This window comes from Manis pentadactyla, chromosome 5 (genome assembly GCF_030020395.1).
Source record: "Manis pentadactyla isolate mManPen7 chromosome 5, mManPen7.hap1, whole genome shotgun sequence".
Classification (NCBI taxonomy): Eukaryota; Metazoa; Chordata; class Mammalia; order Pholidota; family Manidae; genus Manis; species Manis pentadactyla.
In genome coordinates this window covers 90,518,823-90,536,875 of record NC_080023.1, presented here as the reverse complement: position 1 = coordinate 90,536,875, position 18,053 = coordinate 90,518,823, and the positions used below count along the sequence as shown (strand labels likewise).

The window sequence follows — 18,053 nt, the reverse complement described above, 5'->3', positions numbered from 1 at the left end:
CAAACAAAAAAAACAACCAAGAAACTTCTGGACTTGGAGAAAGACACTTAGAGTAGTTACTCAAATCCATACTACTCACATCACTAGGAATACATTAGTATTTGGCATGCTTTGTGTGAGCAGAAGCCAAGACATGCTGTGGGGAGCAATGAGGGGGAGTCGGAGAGCAGAGCCACGGAGGAAGCTGTTGCAAACGAACGGCAGGTTTTGTCACTGACAAACTTTGCATAGAATGAATACACACCTACACACATACACACAGAAAAAGAATGAGAATGAATGAATATGAATCCAGGTCACTCAGACTATATAACCCAGAAAGACAGTAGCTTCTTTAATACAGTTGTTTGTTCTTGTACAGCCATATGAAAAGTAATTAAGAAATTAATCTTAAGTCAGATATTAGCTTGGGCTGCTATAACAATAGACTGGATGGATGGCTTCAACAACAAAAATTAATTTTCTCACAGTTCTGAAGGTAGGAGAGTCCAACTTGAGGTGCTGACCTGTATGGTTCCTGGTGAGACTCTTCCTGGCTTGCCGACATTTGCTCTCTTCCTCTGTCATAATGGGATGGAGAGTGAGGTCTGGCATCTTTTCTTCTTCTTGTAAGGACACTGGGTCTATTGGATTAAGGCCTCACCCTTACGACCTTATTTATTTTAACCTCCTCACAGGTCCCATCTCCAAACAGAGTCACATTGTGGGTGAGGGCTTCAACATACACATTTGAAGGGGACACAGACATTCAGCCTGTAACAGATATTTAGAATTGGATTCCAATAGAGAGAAATAGTGTTCACTGTGAGAGGTGGAGGAAAAGTTAATGAGTAAAACTTAAAGTATGTGAAACAGTATTGAATATGATGGGAATATAATGTTCCCTGTGAATTGAAGGAGGGGAATACCAGTTATTTGATTTTGCAGTAGAATATATTGGCCAACATATTTTGGGAAAAAATAGTAGTAAATAATAAAGAGTAAGCTGCATTTTTACTGTGTAGTGTGTGGCCTTGTACTTCAACTTTTCATACTGTTTATCCCAACATATATGTATATATATGTTATACTAATGATACAAGTCCATCAATTCTTTAATGTTCTGATGGGATGTGCTAGAAATCTTAAAGAAGTAACGAATCCTTGTGAAATGAAGGGTACTTTGTTATAATAGAGGGACTTCTTGGTAAATGTTTTTATATGAGGTTTGTTTTAGTTTAGGACAGTAGTTATCAGAGAGTAGCTTCCTGAGTTATCATTGTTAGCATTTTCTGGGAACCTGTTAAATACACAAATTCTTGGACCCCACAGCAAACTGATTGAATTAGTCTTACCTAAAATTACCCTAAGGGGGTAGAGCAGTCTTCATTTTAACAAGCTTTCCCAGGGTTTCTTAAAACATACTAAAGTTTGAGAACTGGTAGTTTAGGAGATGCTATCCTTACTCAAAATGCTTAGAAGCCTAATGTCACTTAAATTTATGAGGAAGAAATGCATATTTTCCTAGTGCCCTTAATCTTTATTAGATCTGTATAATCTAGAATCATTCTTGAGATGTTTGTTTCCACTGCTTTCAAAATTAAATTTCTAGAGATTCATTACTGCTTTTGTTCAGAAGTACATGAAACAGAAAACTTTCCTGCACTGTCTCGTTTACTAGGTGGACCTGCAGTGGGTGCAGGTTTTGGCAGAAGGTTGGGCAACGCCACTGAACGGCTTTATGAGAGAGAGGGAGTACTTGCAGTGCCTTCATTTTGCCTGTCTGCTGGATGGTAAGACATTTTACATTCAGTAGTGCAGTGAGTGTGGGAGAGAAATCACAGATTCAGGGCTTTGGCACTATATATAAAAAGCAGTGGTAGCATCTTTATTAGAAGTAGCATTTTAAGACTAAGTTATATCAGTACTGAACATTTCAAGTGAACTGTGAGGTCTGTTTTCCATTTTTTATGTTCCAAATTGTGATTTATTGCAGGGGAGAAGGAAAACCTGGGGACTAGGGATGAAAATGGATGGAATAATCAAATTCAGTTTTCGTATGCCATACCCAGCTGATCACCATGGAAAGCCTCTCTGAAAAGTTCACGTATATATTGAATTTTGCTATAGCGAAGCCCAGGCTTGAGTGTTGTAATGAGGAATCAGGGAGTCCAAGTCAAGGAGTCCTGAAATAAATGGTTAAAAGGATGGTTCTTTCTATTCTTTCAAAACACTAAAATAAAAAAAACAAATTGGCAAAGAAATTGATGCATGGTGTAATTGTAATTCAACTACCTTAAACTTTGTACACTGTTGGTGAGATTAATTTATAACATTGAAGACAACTTTTTAAATGTCACAGAGCCCTACCAAATTGCTACCTCACTCTTTCATGATATGACTCCTTTTAATTGAAGAGTAAAATAGGTATAGAAAAGGTAACTCCCAATCACTCTTCTCAAGAAACTGAATCACAAGAACAAAAGTGTTAAATATTACTTTCTGATTTTCTTTCTTGGAACTAATGGGAAAGCCTTTGTGGACTGCCTCCTTAGGAGTGATTTGGTCTTGGGTTTGGTACAAATCCACCTATTAATTTTCCCTTTTAAGCTCTGCCTACTGGTGGTAATTGTAAAGCAGGCAAGCAGTTATCATTGATTTTGTTGACATCTTTTGCCCAAAGGATGGCTTGCCATGATTTCCAAAAAATATGGTTTCTATTTGGTATGTAAATAAGATTCACATGAATTTGAGAGTACATTTTATTTTTCTCACTTATGCACAATGAATAGGAAAAAAGATGTAGAGCTTGAAAACTTGGAAACTGAGAATGTGCCATTGGTCTCACTGAGAACACAGTTTGGTTTAAGTAGAGCCACGATAAGAGCCTTTGGTTCTTGGCTAGTGATAGCTGACTTTAGTTCAATTCTGATTAAAAGTCAAGACAAAAAAAAATTGGGGGGTGTTTTTGTCTTCTTGTCTCAAGGATACACAAATACCCTAAGTATACTTAACTTGCTACTCAAAACGTAGTTGTTAGAAAGGATTTACATTTTTTCCTGAAAAGGCCGTAAAATATAGTTGTCTTATTTATATATTGGAGATGCTGAGTATGTTTTTGGTGATGTGAGGCTGAACCAGCTCATTCTTCCATGTTAAGTAGTTTGCTTTTACTTCTGTGATTTATCCCCAAAATTTCCCCCCAAAGACAGTTTCCTGAATTTTTGTGAGAAGTCTTGCTGCACACAGTGTTGATGCTTTAAATTTTTGCTGTTTTTTAAATCTCTGGGGTTGCTGCTTATTCTCTTTCCTGATTTTCTGTGCCAGGTACCAATTGAACACTGTTACTGGACCCATAAAGCTTTCGTTATTTCAAGAGTGTCCACTGAAGAGCAAGGTGGATCTAAGGCCTGTTGAGTAATCCAAGCTGTGTGCTTTATGTTCTTCTGTGCCCTGCAGGGGGTGTCATTAACTTGTCAGTGCCTATAGTTCTGACAGCTACTCATGAAGATAAAGAGAGGCTGGATGGTTGTACAGCATTTGCCCTGATGTATGAGGGCCGCCGTGTGGCTATTCTTCGCAATCCGGAGTTTTTTGAGCACCGGAAGGAGGAACGCTGTGCCAGACAGTGGGGAACAGCATGCACGAGCCACCCCTACATCAAGGTCTTGAACAAACCCTGCTGCGTTTTGTCTTGATTTGCCAATAATCTTTGTGCTGAAATGTGGGCATTACCTTGTGTCAGTTATTAACCTATTCCATTAGAATTAGTAATAATTTGCAGAATTGAGATTGGATTAGTATGATGAACATATGGTCTTGTCATTTTGGTCCAGATAAATTTTGTTCAACAGATATTTTTTAATCATCTACTGTACACCAGGCACAGAGCAAGGTGCTAGTGCTGGGGACGTAGGGCTGTATATGTGGCAGGCACAGTCTTCATACAGTGGGAGCACACTGTCTGGTGGTAGAGTAGACCCTAAGCATGTACGCAGATAGGATGTGAGGGCAGGGTGTTGGGGAAGCCCATAGTGGCATGATTTTATCCGGGATTTTAATTCAACATTGTGTCTCTGGTATGAAAACAGTGAAATATAATTAGTCTCCCCAAAGGCCCTCATGTATTTTATGTGTAATATTATCATCAGAGTCAAATTTCTATCATTTGTTGTTTTAAAATAGGCTTTACGTTTTAAAAGAAGCTAACTTAGGTGAAATTTTAGTTGCTTTATTATCTAGAAAATTTCTATAACATCTGTTTAGATCTTGGCAACTTGCTAAATGTTATTGTCTTATGGAGGAGAAAAAAGTGATAAACTTTTAAAAATAGGGAAATACATTGTTTTAGAAAATAAGGAGGTTGAACTAGTGATGTCAGGCATTCCTTCAGCATTGAAATTCTACAGGTATTTATAACAAGTAGTATAGTTTACAGAACATGCTTATGTAAATTCTTTGAACCACATAGCAAACCTGTAGAATAAGTAGAATTTCCATCTTACACAGGGAGAAATTGAGACTTACAGGAGATAAATGTCTTGGCCAAAGTTATGCAGTCAGTAGGTGGGATGAGGGTCTGATGTGAATCCAGCATTTGAGGCTTCAGAGCCATCTTCCACAATCCCTAGCATAGAGTGAGTATTGGTATACAGGCAGCTTCATATACTATGTAACCCATAACATTAGAGAATATTTTTTATATGACTTCAGTGGAGAAGATATTTATCTTTAAATCACTCTACAAATGTGTGTGCTGTTTAGACTTCTGTTGAGAGTAATCTATAAGATTTCTTAGAGCAGTTGGTTCTTGATATTGCAGCCTTGAGGACCCAGTAGGATTTGGATAGTAGGGAGCTGTGAGAAATGCACTCTAGGTGTCTGGAACAGGAGAAGCAGTGAGTAGGTATGTGTGAGAAAGAGCTGGTTGTTGAGTGGGAGAGGACCTTGGGAAGATAGGGCTTAGCATTCTACCCTAGATATTAAGATTTTGTTCTGTCATAATAACAGCATACATGTATTTATGCTTTTTCAAACTGCATTTCTGATTTTCAGTCCTTGTAGTGACCCTGAGAGGTAGACAGGGCTGTCTCCTTGATTCTGAGGAGCCTTAGAGTGGGCCAGCTGGCCCAGACATGCAGAGGTATCAGTCAGAAGTCAGGATTTGAGTCTGTCTCAGGTCTTCTGTGCTCTTCCCACTATGCTGCTCTGCCTTTGAATGGAAAGGTCAGAGGCAGGTTTGGAGCCAGAGAGGGTCACAAACAAAGCGGTGCCTCTGGACGGGTAGTCTTGTGTGGGGTGTCCCCATTTCAATCCTAGGGCGTCCTAGCTCTCTAGGTCCCTGGACTAGATTTGCAGTCATGTGGTGGGAATCCCACTTCCTCTCATACCCTCTGCAGTCCATTCTCAGAGCAGCCAGAATGAATCTCCTGAAAATATCAATCTGGGCATATCACTCTATCATTTAAAACTCTCCAGTGGCTGCTTATCATTAGAATAAAACCTAAGTGCCTTCAATAGCCTGTGTGTTCAGCTGTGACTGCCTTCCTCCTGATCTCTCTTACTCTGTCTCTGCTCCTCTCCATGCTTTGACCTTTTTTGACCTTCTAGCCACATGAGCCTCTGTTCCTCAAAACAAAAAACCTGTTTCTGCCCCGAGACTTTGTACTTGCTGTCCCTCTGCCTGAAATACTTTACCTCCACGATTGGTTCCTTTTCGTCATCTCAGGTTAAATGTCACCCTCTTCAGAGAGGCCTTTCCTGGCTCTGTTCTCTTAAATTTCATTCACTGTATTCCCTGAGCACTTTGTTCCATTGTCCTCTTGATTTTCTCTTAACATTTACTACCAGCTGTTGTTTCTCTTATTTCTCCTTTGTCCTAGTAGAGGATAAGCTACATTAGAGTAAAATGTTTTTCTCTTTTGTTTTCCTCTGTATTCCCCAATGCCTAGCACAGGCCCTAGCACTTACCAGTTACTCAGTAAATATTTACTGAATGAGTGGTTTGATGATAGGGAGAGAACTAGTGAGGAAGACAAGGTAGGAAGTGACCACAGTAGTTTAGGTGCATTATTAACACATAAACTGAAGCAGTGGAGGGAAAAGCATGAGCTTGTGCTGTATTTTGAAAATGGACAGTCCCAGAGGGTAATACCTCTTCCTCTCAGAGGCAGGGAAACAGGATCAATGACTATGTAAGAAATTTGAGGTGTTATAGAGATGGAAGGCGTGCATTTGTGTCCAGCTCTATCATTATTGCTTTCAATTCTCAAAATTTTAGGATTGGAGAACACAGAGGGTGGGATAACCCAGGGTTACAAATTTTTCTGTTAGTCAACATACAACAACAATGAAAAGAATGCTTTGTTGCCTAAGAAGGCATAATTATTCATTTTGGTTTTGTTTGCCTTTCATATGTAAATATAATAGTTGTATCACAAGTCCTTTGAGAAGTTATAAATATATTCTAATTCCATAGCATCTCTAATCCCAACTCAGTTGATAAGCCAAATGGATTTACCATTGACCTTAAGATGAGAGTAGTTTACAGCTAGATTTAATTTATATGAGAGAAATGTTCTTTGTTATTTTGATATTCGTTTCTGTTTAAAAAGATTTTTTTCATTTTCTTCCCATTAGATGGTTATGGAACAAGGAGATTGGCTGGTTGGAGGAGATCTTCAAGTCTTGGACCGAATTTATTGGAATGATGGTCTTGATCATTATCGTTTTACTCCTGCTGAGCTAAAGCAGAAGTTTAAGGATATGAATGCTGGTAAGACATGGACCTTACTTACCTACCATGGGACTACTTGGACTTTGTGCTTGATGGGAAAGTTCTAGATGTTGTTTTCCAATGTTCACTAAAATGTGAAACAGAATGAGTAAAGGCAAATGTAGCAGTGGAATATGTAACGAAAGGTAGTTGATCTTGAGCAACCTATATAGTTTTGTTATGTCAATATAATTTGTTCTAACATTATTTCATTATTTTGTATACTTTGTGGAAGAGGTTGCTAATAAAATGACCTTCTACTTGTTTATTATAAAACTCATGTTAAAGCTGAATAGGATTATGGAAAATAAATTATTTGAATAATTTATTCATGTCAATAAGCTTTGTATTTCAGTGTCTTATATGAGTGGAATGTGTCACTGCAAAAAAATAGTAGAACAGTATCGTATTTGCTACTCATTCAACAAACGTTTGTTGTGCATGTTTATATGCCAGATGCCAAGAGCTGAGGATCCATAAATAAGTAAGACAGGAGCTCATTGTGTGGAAAAGAGGGATATTAAATAACAGAAGTTGTTGAGGAGTAAATTAAGGATTTCAAATCTCTGGATTAGGAAGAAATGCAGCAGTAAGAATGGAGAGTCTATAGATTTGGTTCTTTATACTCTTACAAAGTACTGTAGAACAGGGATTTTTATAGCAGACACTTGTGATTAGCAGGTCTTTTATATAGAGGTAGATATGATGTGTTTACATTGGTGCATCCACACTCACAAATTCAAGGTTCCATGTCAGGGGCCAGCAATAAGTATAGTTTTGAGGAGGCTTTTTTAAGATTGGAAGAATTTAAAACATCGTACAGTCATGCTACTAATTAATTCTCACCCACTACAGAATTGGTAAAGCAGCCTTGGTGCTGCCTTCTTTACATTTTCTGTATAGAAATCGAGTAGATATGGTTGAGAAAGTCAGGTAAATGTGGCTGCTTCTTAAATAACTAGCTGGCCACCCAGCCATATTTTTTAACCAGAAGCCCCACTTCCCAAGTGACTACAGAATCTGGGCAAGGGCACCTGTTTCGTCAATTGTGTTTATTAGCCTCTGTGAAGCCCAGATCCTGGTAATCATTCAGAGTCCATGTGCACACCATCCCCAGCTTCACCACCTCCAAGTTACGTGGTTGTGGGGCAATTGCTTCCCTTTCTAAGGCTCAGTTCCCTCATCTGTAAAAATGTGGACAATGATGGTACCTAATGTGTAGATTTTATTTCAAAGAGTGAAATGAGATGAAATGCTTAAGGCACTGTAAACAGTGCCTGGCACATAGTAAGAGAGCATGTTGTCATTTATTCTGTTACGTGAGTCTGAAGCTAGTCCTACCTGTATGTGTGTAAAGGTCAGAGAAAGAATATCTGTTTATTCTTAAGCTGTACCATAGTTTGCTGGTATTTGAAATGAGGAGAGTTTGAAATGGATCAGAACTGGAGGCTTCAGATGGACCACACACTCTAATTTATTCACAATTCCTGCTTGGGTCATTTAGAGTATTTGAGTGTAGGATCCTACTCTCCCTTCGGAACTGTACTTCTCTTTGAAGTTGAAGCATATATTTGGCTTTAACTTCCTGTGCAGGAATTTCTCTGAATGCAACACTTGGTGCTTGCCTATGCATCAGTTTATTTTCTTCTTCTTTCTTGCTCATATATTTTGGGCCCAGGCACAGGGAACGTATGATTTCTGTAAGTCAGTGATGGTGCCTCGTTCTCATCAGTGTGTGATTTAAGGGTCTATGCGTAAATCAGTTCTGGCCATTGAGATGTCAGAGATGGTATTCTGGGAAGACCTTTCCTTCCTGACAAGAAACTGGTTTAGGACAAAAAGGTATCTTTTTTCCATCTCTCCTTTTCTTCATTTTTGGATGCTGTCATGTAAGGGTGCAATGTGTGGAGCTCTGGTAGCCATTTGCTATCCAGGAGAAACCATGAAAATCTTACACTGTTTGAATTTCTGATCCAACCCTAGAGTCCTCTATATCCAGACCTCTTATTCAAAAACTTAATGCATGTTTGAATTAGTTAAGACATTTCTGGTTGGGCTGTCCTTTATTTGTAATCAGAAGCATCTGATAGTTTAATAGATGAACACTTCTCTTTTTTTCTTGTCAACAGGAATGCATTAAATGGGGGACTTGCTCAGACCACCTCATTTATTTTAATTTTTTGCCAAAATTCGAATTCATAACTGGAATTCATGTTAGTAAAGTAATTGTTGGCACTGTTGAGGGGTCTTATCAAGGAATTATCATTCATAATTGGAGACTTTAATATTACATCTGTTTTACATTCTCCTTTGCAAGCCAAACATTTTAAGTCATTTAGAGAATTTGTTGCATGAGTGATTGAGACTCTGTTTAAAGTAGTTGAGAGCCAGTTATTAGCTCCACATCAGACAACAGAGATCATGAGTAGGATTTTGTTTACTTTTCCATTTTAGACTGAGGCACATAAGCAACAGACTGGGGAATTTCCTTTGTAGTTGTTGTTCACTCTCTCTGGAAGCCAATAACAAGTCATCTACTGTTGTGGACAAGACCTAGTTCAAGGAGAAAAAACAGAGAACATAATATATATTTTTCTTCTACCTGGGGTTTCTTTTCTTACTGCTCCTTCCTTCTCATTCCCTCATCTTAGAAGAACTTTGATTACTCTGTGGGTTATTGACCTGTGCATATTAATATGATTAGTTTTCTGTTTCTAGACCATTCTGTAGCTAGGATTGAGAGGTCTTGAATATAATACCCACACCAGTGATTGCCAGGTGACACAGCCCCAAATGGCAGGTTCTTTGAATTACTGACAGTTGATCAGTATCCTGGAAAGGAAGAATGAATTTCACTTGAACAAAGTAAGAGCTAGTTAGTATCTATTGTGCACATACTATTGGTGTCCTGCTAGATGACAAGGGAAAAGGTTGACATTAACATCTTTTAAGCTGATATGTAGTATCACAGTATCATGTAAGGCTGAGGAAGCTTTGTAGAGTTTTTGAACTACAAACTATATTGAATGAAGCGGTAGACATTAGGTATTTTAGGTGGAGTTAGAAACGATACGTGAGAAAGCTGAGGCAGAAGTAGACAGCTCGTCTCTGAAGACACTAGGCTTCCTTGACCAGCAGTGCAGTGAACTAGAGATCATTGTGGTCTGAAGATGGGCGAGGGGAGCCTCAGTCAGGGCACGGCACACTCGGATGAGGCTCTGAACATGAAGTGTTTGAAGAAGGGTGGTCAGGGTTAAGGGAACCCACAAGGAATTTGGAGGCATCCAAGGACTCACCTCTTTGGGTAGTGTTACCGCTCCTGAGGCCAGTATGAGGAGCTGGAGCAGTGAGGGGGGCCTCTGGCAGCAGCAGGTTGTAGGGGGATGTAAGCGCAGCCAGAATCACAGCACCAAGGCAGGATGTTCCTGGGGCAAGAGTTCCCCCAGCTTTTTCTCCCTCCATCCTGGTGCCTGCTGATGTCCCCCAATCGTGGTGGCAAGTTCCCTTAATGACCCCACCCCAAACAGAAACACACAGGCACGAAACAGAATAGATGGTAAGTGGGAATGGAGAATAAGCACAAAGCCTGGTTGGTAGAAAGCTTTATAGTCAACATTATTTTTCACTTCAATTTGAAAGCATTTCTAGGCTTGAGAATTGAAGACAGTTTATTGTGGCTATACTTTGGGGTATGAGAAGTTCTGATTGATATGTACCTATTTACTCAAGAAGCTTATCTCTTTCTTACTGATTCTTACCCCTACTTCCCACAAGCAGTTTAAGTAAAAGAAACACTAGTGATTTATGACGGTCTAGAGAGAGGAGGGGAGATCAAACCCTTTCTTACTTCAAACTCTCTTCAGAACAACTCCCATAAAAACAAACATTGTGCACACACACACACACCCTCTCTCCCTCCCTCCCTCCCTCCCTAACAACCCTAGAACTATTCTCAGTACTCTGTTCAGCTACTATATTGATTAAGGACAAATCAGAAATGCCTTTTTTTACGGCTTTGGGGTACATTAAAGTAGCAGTAATAAAGCTGGGGTAGGATGGGAAGAGGAGACTTACTAATTGCTGCTGTATGTAGGACAGTTTTGCAGAGAAGTTGAAAGGAAGGAAGTGGGAAGATGTTGTAATTCTGTTCAGTGGTTGGGATGCATACCAGGGCTCTGACTGTGGGCTAGGGAGCTGAGCACAGTTCTGAGAAATCTGGGGGAAGGATGACTAGGTGTCAGGAGCTCATCGCCTCATTCGTTTGCACAAAACAGCCCTGCTGGCAGAACTGAAAGTATCCATGGGCACTTGGCTGAGACCCTAGAGAGCAGGGGTCAAACCCAGGTTCTTTGCACTGTGGCACAACAGTGTTTGCTGGCTGTGGTACTAGATCAGGCAGTCCGTGTCCTCCACGTGTCCAGGGCCCATCCTCCACCCACTGTCGGGGAAAGCTAGTGGTTGTTCTTCCTTTTCTCTGTCACAGAGCAGCACATGCTCAGAAGAACCTTCTCCACTTTCTTCTTCCTCTTCTACCTGCTAGAAGGAAAGGGATCAGACTGTACTTGTTTCCATAGTGTGTTGGCTCCTGGACTAGACAGAGAGAGCCTGTCCTACTGGGCTGTTCCTTTAATTAGATGTGAAATATAGGAGAAGAGTAGGTTTTGAGGGCTAGCTCTGCTTTTGGCCTGAGATATGACAGTAATAGTGCAGGTGGAAGAATTGAAAGGGTGGGAAGACAGTAATGAGCAATATATATTGAAATGTTTTCAGTAATAAGCCTCTATAGTGGGTGAATTAGAAGGTCAGGACTTAGAGATGCAGCTAACAGGAGCCATCTGTATGTACATAGTAATTGAATCCAGGTGAAGGGGTAAGTTTCCTGAATGAGTATGTAAGAAAGAATTTCATAGGACCCAGCAATGAACCCTGTTGCTCCAGAAGGACTACACGATGTCAGAAACAGGTGATTAGACCAAAATGGCCAAGCAGTATGAAATGTCATACATATTTGATTACAACTGTATAAAAATACAGGCATAAGAAGAAAAACTAGGACACTGCAGAAAAACAAAAACACTAACTGGGTTTTTCCCTCCAAAAATATTCTTCAGTGTTTCATGGTTTTTATTTTTAAAAAGAGTAAAGAGGCAGATGAATAGAAAAGGTTAGTGCTGTGGTCAGCAGCCTTTAAGGCTGTGGAGACAGCGGGTAGATTTTTTTTTTGTCAGAGGCAGTAGAGAGGTCAGGACCATTTAACATGGGAAAGTGCCTTTGGATTTGGCAGGAATTTCACACTACCTCTGTTACAGCAGGAAGGACTTGACTGAAGGAATGAATCCGGTCCTATTCTTTTCTTCCATCACTCTCCTTCACACTGTCACCAGACTTACTTCTTATCTTCTGAAAACAAAGACTTAAACCTGTCCTGTTGGAGTTGAAGGATATATATTTCCTTTAAACACATTTGTTCTCTGATTAGTTCATGTTTGCATCTCATCTAACTAGACTCTGGGCTCTTGGGGACAAGACCGTTTCCTCGGGACAGCAAATCTAAAACGGAATTTTCGTTTTGTCCCTATCAGGTTTTTTGCTTGCCCCTGCCTGCTTCAGCAGTTGTCTGGAGTCTGGGTGCAGGGAAAAAGACCAGTTAGTAGACAAGTGTCGTGAAGAGGGGATGGAGCTGATGTGTTCATTGGTAGTGAAGAAAGTAGGGCTGCAAGGGTGCACAGTGGGACAGCCTCTTTGTTACAGGTGGATGAGGGCAAGGCTGGCCTCTGGTGGGGAGTCGTACCTGCCCTGTGCCCCCAGGGAGTAGAGGCTGCAAGAGGTGCGCCTGCAGGCTGGCAGGAGTCAAATTTGAGGTGCCCATGGGGTAGTAAGAGGCCATTGGAGGGACAGTTTGGAGCTTAAGAGAGAGTTTTGGTCAGAAGAGAGATTTGCGAGTCACTAAAATATGGGGCCTGCTCATATTTTATTTCCTCAGCCAGTGGGGAATGGTTTCAGGGAGCTGTTAGTGCCTGTCACAGTGTGATGCCGATCTCCAGGGTGTAGGTCAGTCAGAAGGGCCTGTCCATATCCTGAGGGAGAAACAGGTTAAGTGGGTGGAGAGAATGGAAAAGAGTTGGTAGAAGTTTTATTTTGTATGGAAATGTGGGAATATGTTCCTCAGCAACAGTCTGCTCGTTTTGCTGTCCTTCCATTCTACCTACTTCCTCTTTCCCCCTTGTCAGTCCTGCACGGCCCTGTTAGACCAATTTTCTGTAAAACATTACTGATTAACTCAGTCACAACGTCTGTTTGGTACATAGTATCCTTCCTAACCTGGCTTTCAAAATTCCACATAACAGTCTTGTGACAACTTTAACAGAATGGATGGTTCCGTATCCCTCAGACATCTCTGCTTTGTAGTCTCCACACTTTGCTCACATCAGTTGGATTGCTTGTGATGTTCTTTTAGCTTCTATCAGCCACATTCCATTTGTCATTCAGAGGTCAGTAAATTGCAGCCTGCAGGCCAAATTTGGCCTGCTGCCACTTTTTGTAAATAAAGTTTTATTGGAAAACAGCCATATTCACTCATTTACATATTGTCTATGGCTGTTTTTGCAGTAGTACAGCAGGGTTGAATGGTTTCAGCAGACACTCCTTGGCCTACAAAGCCTAAAATATTCATCTGGCTCCTTATGGAAAATGTTTGCTCTCATGCATGATGTCAGCAATTTCTTAGTGTACTTTCTAGAAGTCAAGATGATGGAATTCCTGGTCCTGTCCTAGGAACAAGAAGATAGAGGGCTAGAAAGAAATGGAAATCATAAAAGCTAATACTAAATTTCTGTCGTCTTGTAGATCATCTCCATTTTCAGTTGAAACCATGATCTTAGGTAAAGCAGTCTTAAACTAAACCGTAAGGAATTCTAAGTGAAAAGACAAATATTTTACATGGGCTATAGTGTGACAATGGGGAAATCACTGTCCTTTAGAAAATAGGGATGAGAATGTGAGACATTAATGAGAACTACTTTGTCAGTGACTCCAGATCCATAGGGTCCCATTATTCTTTTTTCATCCTTTATGGAAAATTGATGGAGGAAAATTTAATAGTGATGCTTTGTATTAGTTGGGACAATACCCTGGGAATGGAGCTTCCAGTGGATCAGGTCCTCCTATTACACCATCCATCTGAGTAAATTCTTTAGTGGAGAAATCAGATGGTAGAGATGAAAATACAGCCTGGAACTACAGACAGTAAAAGCCATTTGTGTAATTCATTGATAAATAGGTACAAGAGATGGAGAAGGGTAGAAGCTTAGGAAAGACCTGGTAATATTGGCAAGAAAAAATGGGCAGACAGATCAAATAGTCATTGGATTTCTGAGTGGAACTGATAGCATGGACATAATTCTACCTGGAAGAAATTTTGGCAGTAAAATCCTTTATATGCTCCTAATGTGAACTTTTATGAAGACATTCATCTTAACTTTATCTGTTAAATGTCCAGTGTGGAACTACATTAATTCTTTTTGGAAAGAAAGCCTAAATAGATAAACTATTAGAATTTGTGAAATACGGGTATCTGAGAACTTATTTTTATCTTTCCTTTTGCACATCCTGTCAGATAAATAATCTTGCTAAATGGTGATTTTATAAAATCAGATTTGACCTGTTTGAAGTCTAGGAATGCAGTCATCATACACCTAAGATGTAATACTCAGGGGTCCTGTTCAAAGATAGGCACCTGTTCCCGATTAAGGAGGACAAAAGCTGTGTCTGGAAGCACGGAGCCAGTGCACCCTCATCACGGAAACACTCCCTGGGAGTGTTATTCACACTGGAGGGGACCTTGAGCATCCAGCAGAATCGTGGGTTCAGTTTCCTGCCAGGAATTTTTAGATGTTTTGCTTTGGTTTTTGTTTTTTAAGAATGAATTGTCTTAAGGAACTTAGACTTACTGAGTGACTGCAGTGTGCATCTTACTATCGCGTTCGCTCCTTGTGGCGGTGACAACAGCGATACGTACACAGACCTGGTTCACTTCAGTTCTTTATTGTTGCTCGGAAGGTCGGGAGAAGGTGAGTGAGAAGAAGCAACAGCCGGAGGGAGCGAGTGAGAGGAAGAATGAGAGGAGAGAGACTCTCCTTCTCTTTCCTGCTTATGCCTTATATAAAGGAAGCTGGCCTATGGTGATCAAGATCATGCGTGACCTTTAAGCTGATTGGTAGCATGCCTTCTGCATGAGTTGAGCACGAGCGCGGAAGCATGGGGCAAGCCTATAGGAGCAACTTCCTTAAGCTAATGCCACCAAACCAGGAAGGGTGGCGCCCAGGAAGCGGGCGCCATCTTAGGGCGTTGGTCAGCTACAGTGGAAGGGCGGTGTTCAGCCATAGTGGGACTCAGCCTCGGCCGTAGGCCGGCCCCTACATCTTACCATGCAAGGGACTTTATATTATTTTGTCTTTATAACAGTTGAAGTCTAGGAATGCATTCATCATCCCCTAAGTATCATCCCCTTTTCAAAGATGTAGAAAGTGAATTTCAGTCCTTAAAGTCCACAATCCATGGCTAGGAACCGGTAGACCTATTATTTGAACCCATGAATATCCTATTTTAAATCAGTGCTTCTTCTGGTACCCTACATATGTCTTCTCTTTTAAAACATATGGAAAATATCAAACATACACTATATTTGCAAGAAGAGATAATAGTATAATGAATCCCTATGAACCTCTAAGCCAGCTTCAAATGATTATCAACTCTTAAGTAAGCTTGTTCATCTGTACCCCAACTCCTCACCCCTGCATGGCGTTTTGAGGCAAATCTCAAACGCCGTACCATTCCTTCTAAATATTCAGCACTTTATCTCTTAAAGGTAAGGACCTATAATAGTGCAAGCATGATACCACTCTTGCACCTAAATAATAATTATAGTCTCTTAATATTATCAAATATCCAGTCCTTATTCAAATTTCTGATAATTTCACAGTGGTCACTTTTATTTATGGTTTGGATGAATCAGGATCTAAATAAGATTCACAAGTCTCTTGTCATTGTAACTTTTTACTTTGTTTTTTAACTTTTTATTTTGAAACAATTTGAAATTTACAGGAAAGTTACAAACAATATCAAGAACCTCTGCATATTCACTCCATCCCATAATTATTAGCTTTATGCTCTGTGTGTTTCTTATTCTCATTCTCCTTGACAGTGTGGACGTGGTGTGATGCCACATCACCTTGTAGTATTTCCACATGCATGCTAAAAATAAGGACAGTCTCCTTCCTAAGCACAGTGTGCTCATGATAGTAAAATAACTGTCTAATCCACACATTCTGTTCCAGTCATGGCGTTGCCCTAATGTGTCATAAGCCAACACAGCAATGAAGTCTTCTCAACCACTTTCCCTTCCAGGGGAGGATGTCTGTCACATCTTCTTATCTGCTTCAATCTGGAACAGTCACTTAGTCTTTATTGTGTCTTTCACAGCCTTGACATTTTTGAAGAGTAAATGTCACTTACTTTATTGATTGTCCTCAGTTTGGGTTTATCTGCTGTTTCCTCATGATTAGATACTGGCTTCACATCTTTGTCAGGAAAACTGTAGGAAGCAATTGTGAATTCTCAGTGCACCATAATCTGGTGGTTTACAATTTTGGTTGGTCCTGTTACAGATGAGGTTAACTTTTTTTTTAAACTCAGCTTTTGTCACTTGTTTATGATCATGTTTGCCAGGCTTTTCTGCTGTAAAGTAAAAAAATATTTTGTATTCATTAACTAATAGCATGTTAGGGGAGAGATTTTGGAACTCTGTCCTGTTGTCATCAAACTACTGCCTCCTGGTTTTAGTACACTATAAATATGGCCAGATAGTGATTTTCTAATTCCATCATTTCTTCTGTGTTTATTAGTCAACCCTCTATCATAAGGTAGAATTGTCACTTCTCCTCCATTGGTTTACTTATTTTATTCTTTATGGACTCACAGATTCCTGTTTTACTCAGTGAGTTACACTCCCTTCCTAATATTACTTATCTTGATGTTTAGCTTGTCCTGAGTAGGCCAGTGGGGCCTTGTCTAACTGGTTGCTATATCCTTTTCACATGTCCCCATCATTCTTTGAGTGCTTTATTTATGACATAAAAGATGTTCTGGCTCATGTTGTACTTTACTTCCCCTACCCCTAGAATCAGCCATTTTGTCAAGAAGCCCCAGTTGATTTAAGTGAAGAATGTTATTTAATGTGAAGTTTAGGCCTTAGCTGCTCATTAGCCCTGGGTAGTAGTTTCCTTGTAGGACCTTTCAGTGGACAGAACTAAGAAACGTGCAGCCATATATGCACACATGCACATTTATGTCTATTCCTGTATCTGTTTGTATAGCTGAAAACTGTGAAGTCCTGCTGATATTTTCATTCCTAATCCAGTACCATGTATCCTATCCTAGCCTTTCTCTTTCCTGTATTTATGTCTTCCATCTCATGCAGTGAGAATCCTGGTACCAGTTACCCTCAATATATTTACTTAGTTGTTCTTCCTCCCTGTAGTGAGTGGTCCCCAAGATGGGTTGCCTTTTTGGCCCAGGCCCTGTTGGCCTCAGCCATGCAGGTATTTCCTTGGCCCTCATGCTGCAGGCTTGGGCTGGGCCAGAGTCTCCCTACCATGGTGCAGGTATGGAGCCTGTCCCCCGACTCCCAGTGGTGCAGTGACTCACATGAATGCAGCCTGAGAATAGGATTTATTCATGCTTAGTAAGTGTCTCTGTTGTGATTCAAGGCTCCTTGTAAGGAATGGATAGCAAGGAAGAGAAGAGAACTGAGGGTGAGATTTAGGCCAGAATCAGGGTGGCAGAGTAAGTTCTAGCCACAGTCCCCTAAGTGAAGGACTATAAATGTCTATACATTCAGGAGACACTTTTTGTTGGCTCTCTTTTAAAGGACTGGAGTACAGTAGAGTCGGGAAGTACAATTGCTTCTGGGTCTGGGAAGGCTAGTCTTGGAGTTCTACTTAATGGCCAAAAGGGGTGTTTGGTATGTTTGGATATCCATATATAGAAAAAAATTTGAGGTGATTTCAGAAGGATAGAAAAACTTTGTGCCCTTCCTTCCATCTCCATAAATCAGAAAAAATTTAAATGCTCATATACTTGTATCAAGACTTTCTTGTTCTTTGTACCTTATGTCATATTTGCTATTTCTTGGATGAAAATCAGCCTTGTTCACGTATAAATGGTAACTTGAGAACATCAGAGCATAATGATAATGCTGTAAATGTGGGATATAACAGGATGTGGGCCCCCTCACCCCCAA

The 18,053-nt window shown here is 40.2% G+C and overlaps 1 protein-coding gene across 1 annotated transcript in view; it reads left to right on the top strand.

Moving 5' to 3' along the window:
* The window catches only part of PAPSS1 (3'-phosphoadenosine 5'-phosphosulfate synthase 1), a 120,433-nt gene that overhangs the window by 64,499 nt on the left and 37,881 nt on the right, over nucleotides 1–18,053 (top strand). Inside the window, exons 7-9 of the mRNA XM_036920939.2 lie at nucleotides 1,661–1,772; nucleotides 3,439–3,644; nucleotides 6,619–6,754. Coding sequence (XP_036776834.2) covers nucleotides 1,661–1,772; nucleotides 3,439–3,644; nucleotides 6,619–6,754 — 454 coding nt within the window. The remainder of the gene's footprint in view (nucleotides 1–1,660; nucleotides 1,773–3,438; nucleotides 3,645–6,618; nucleotides 6,755–18,053) is intronic.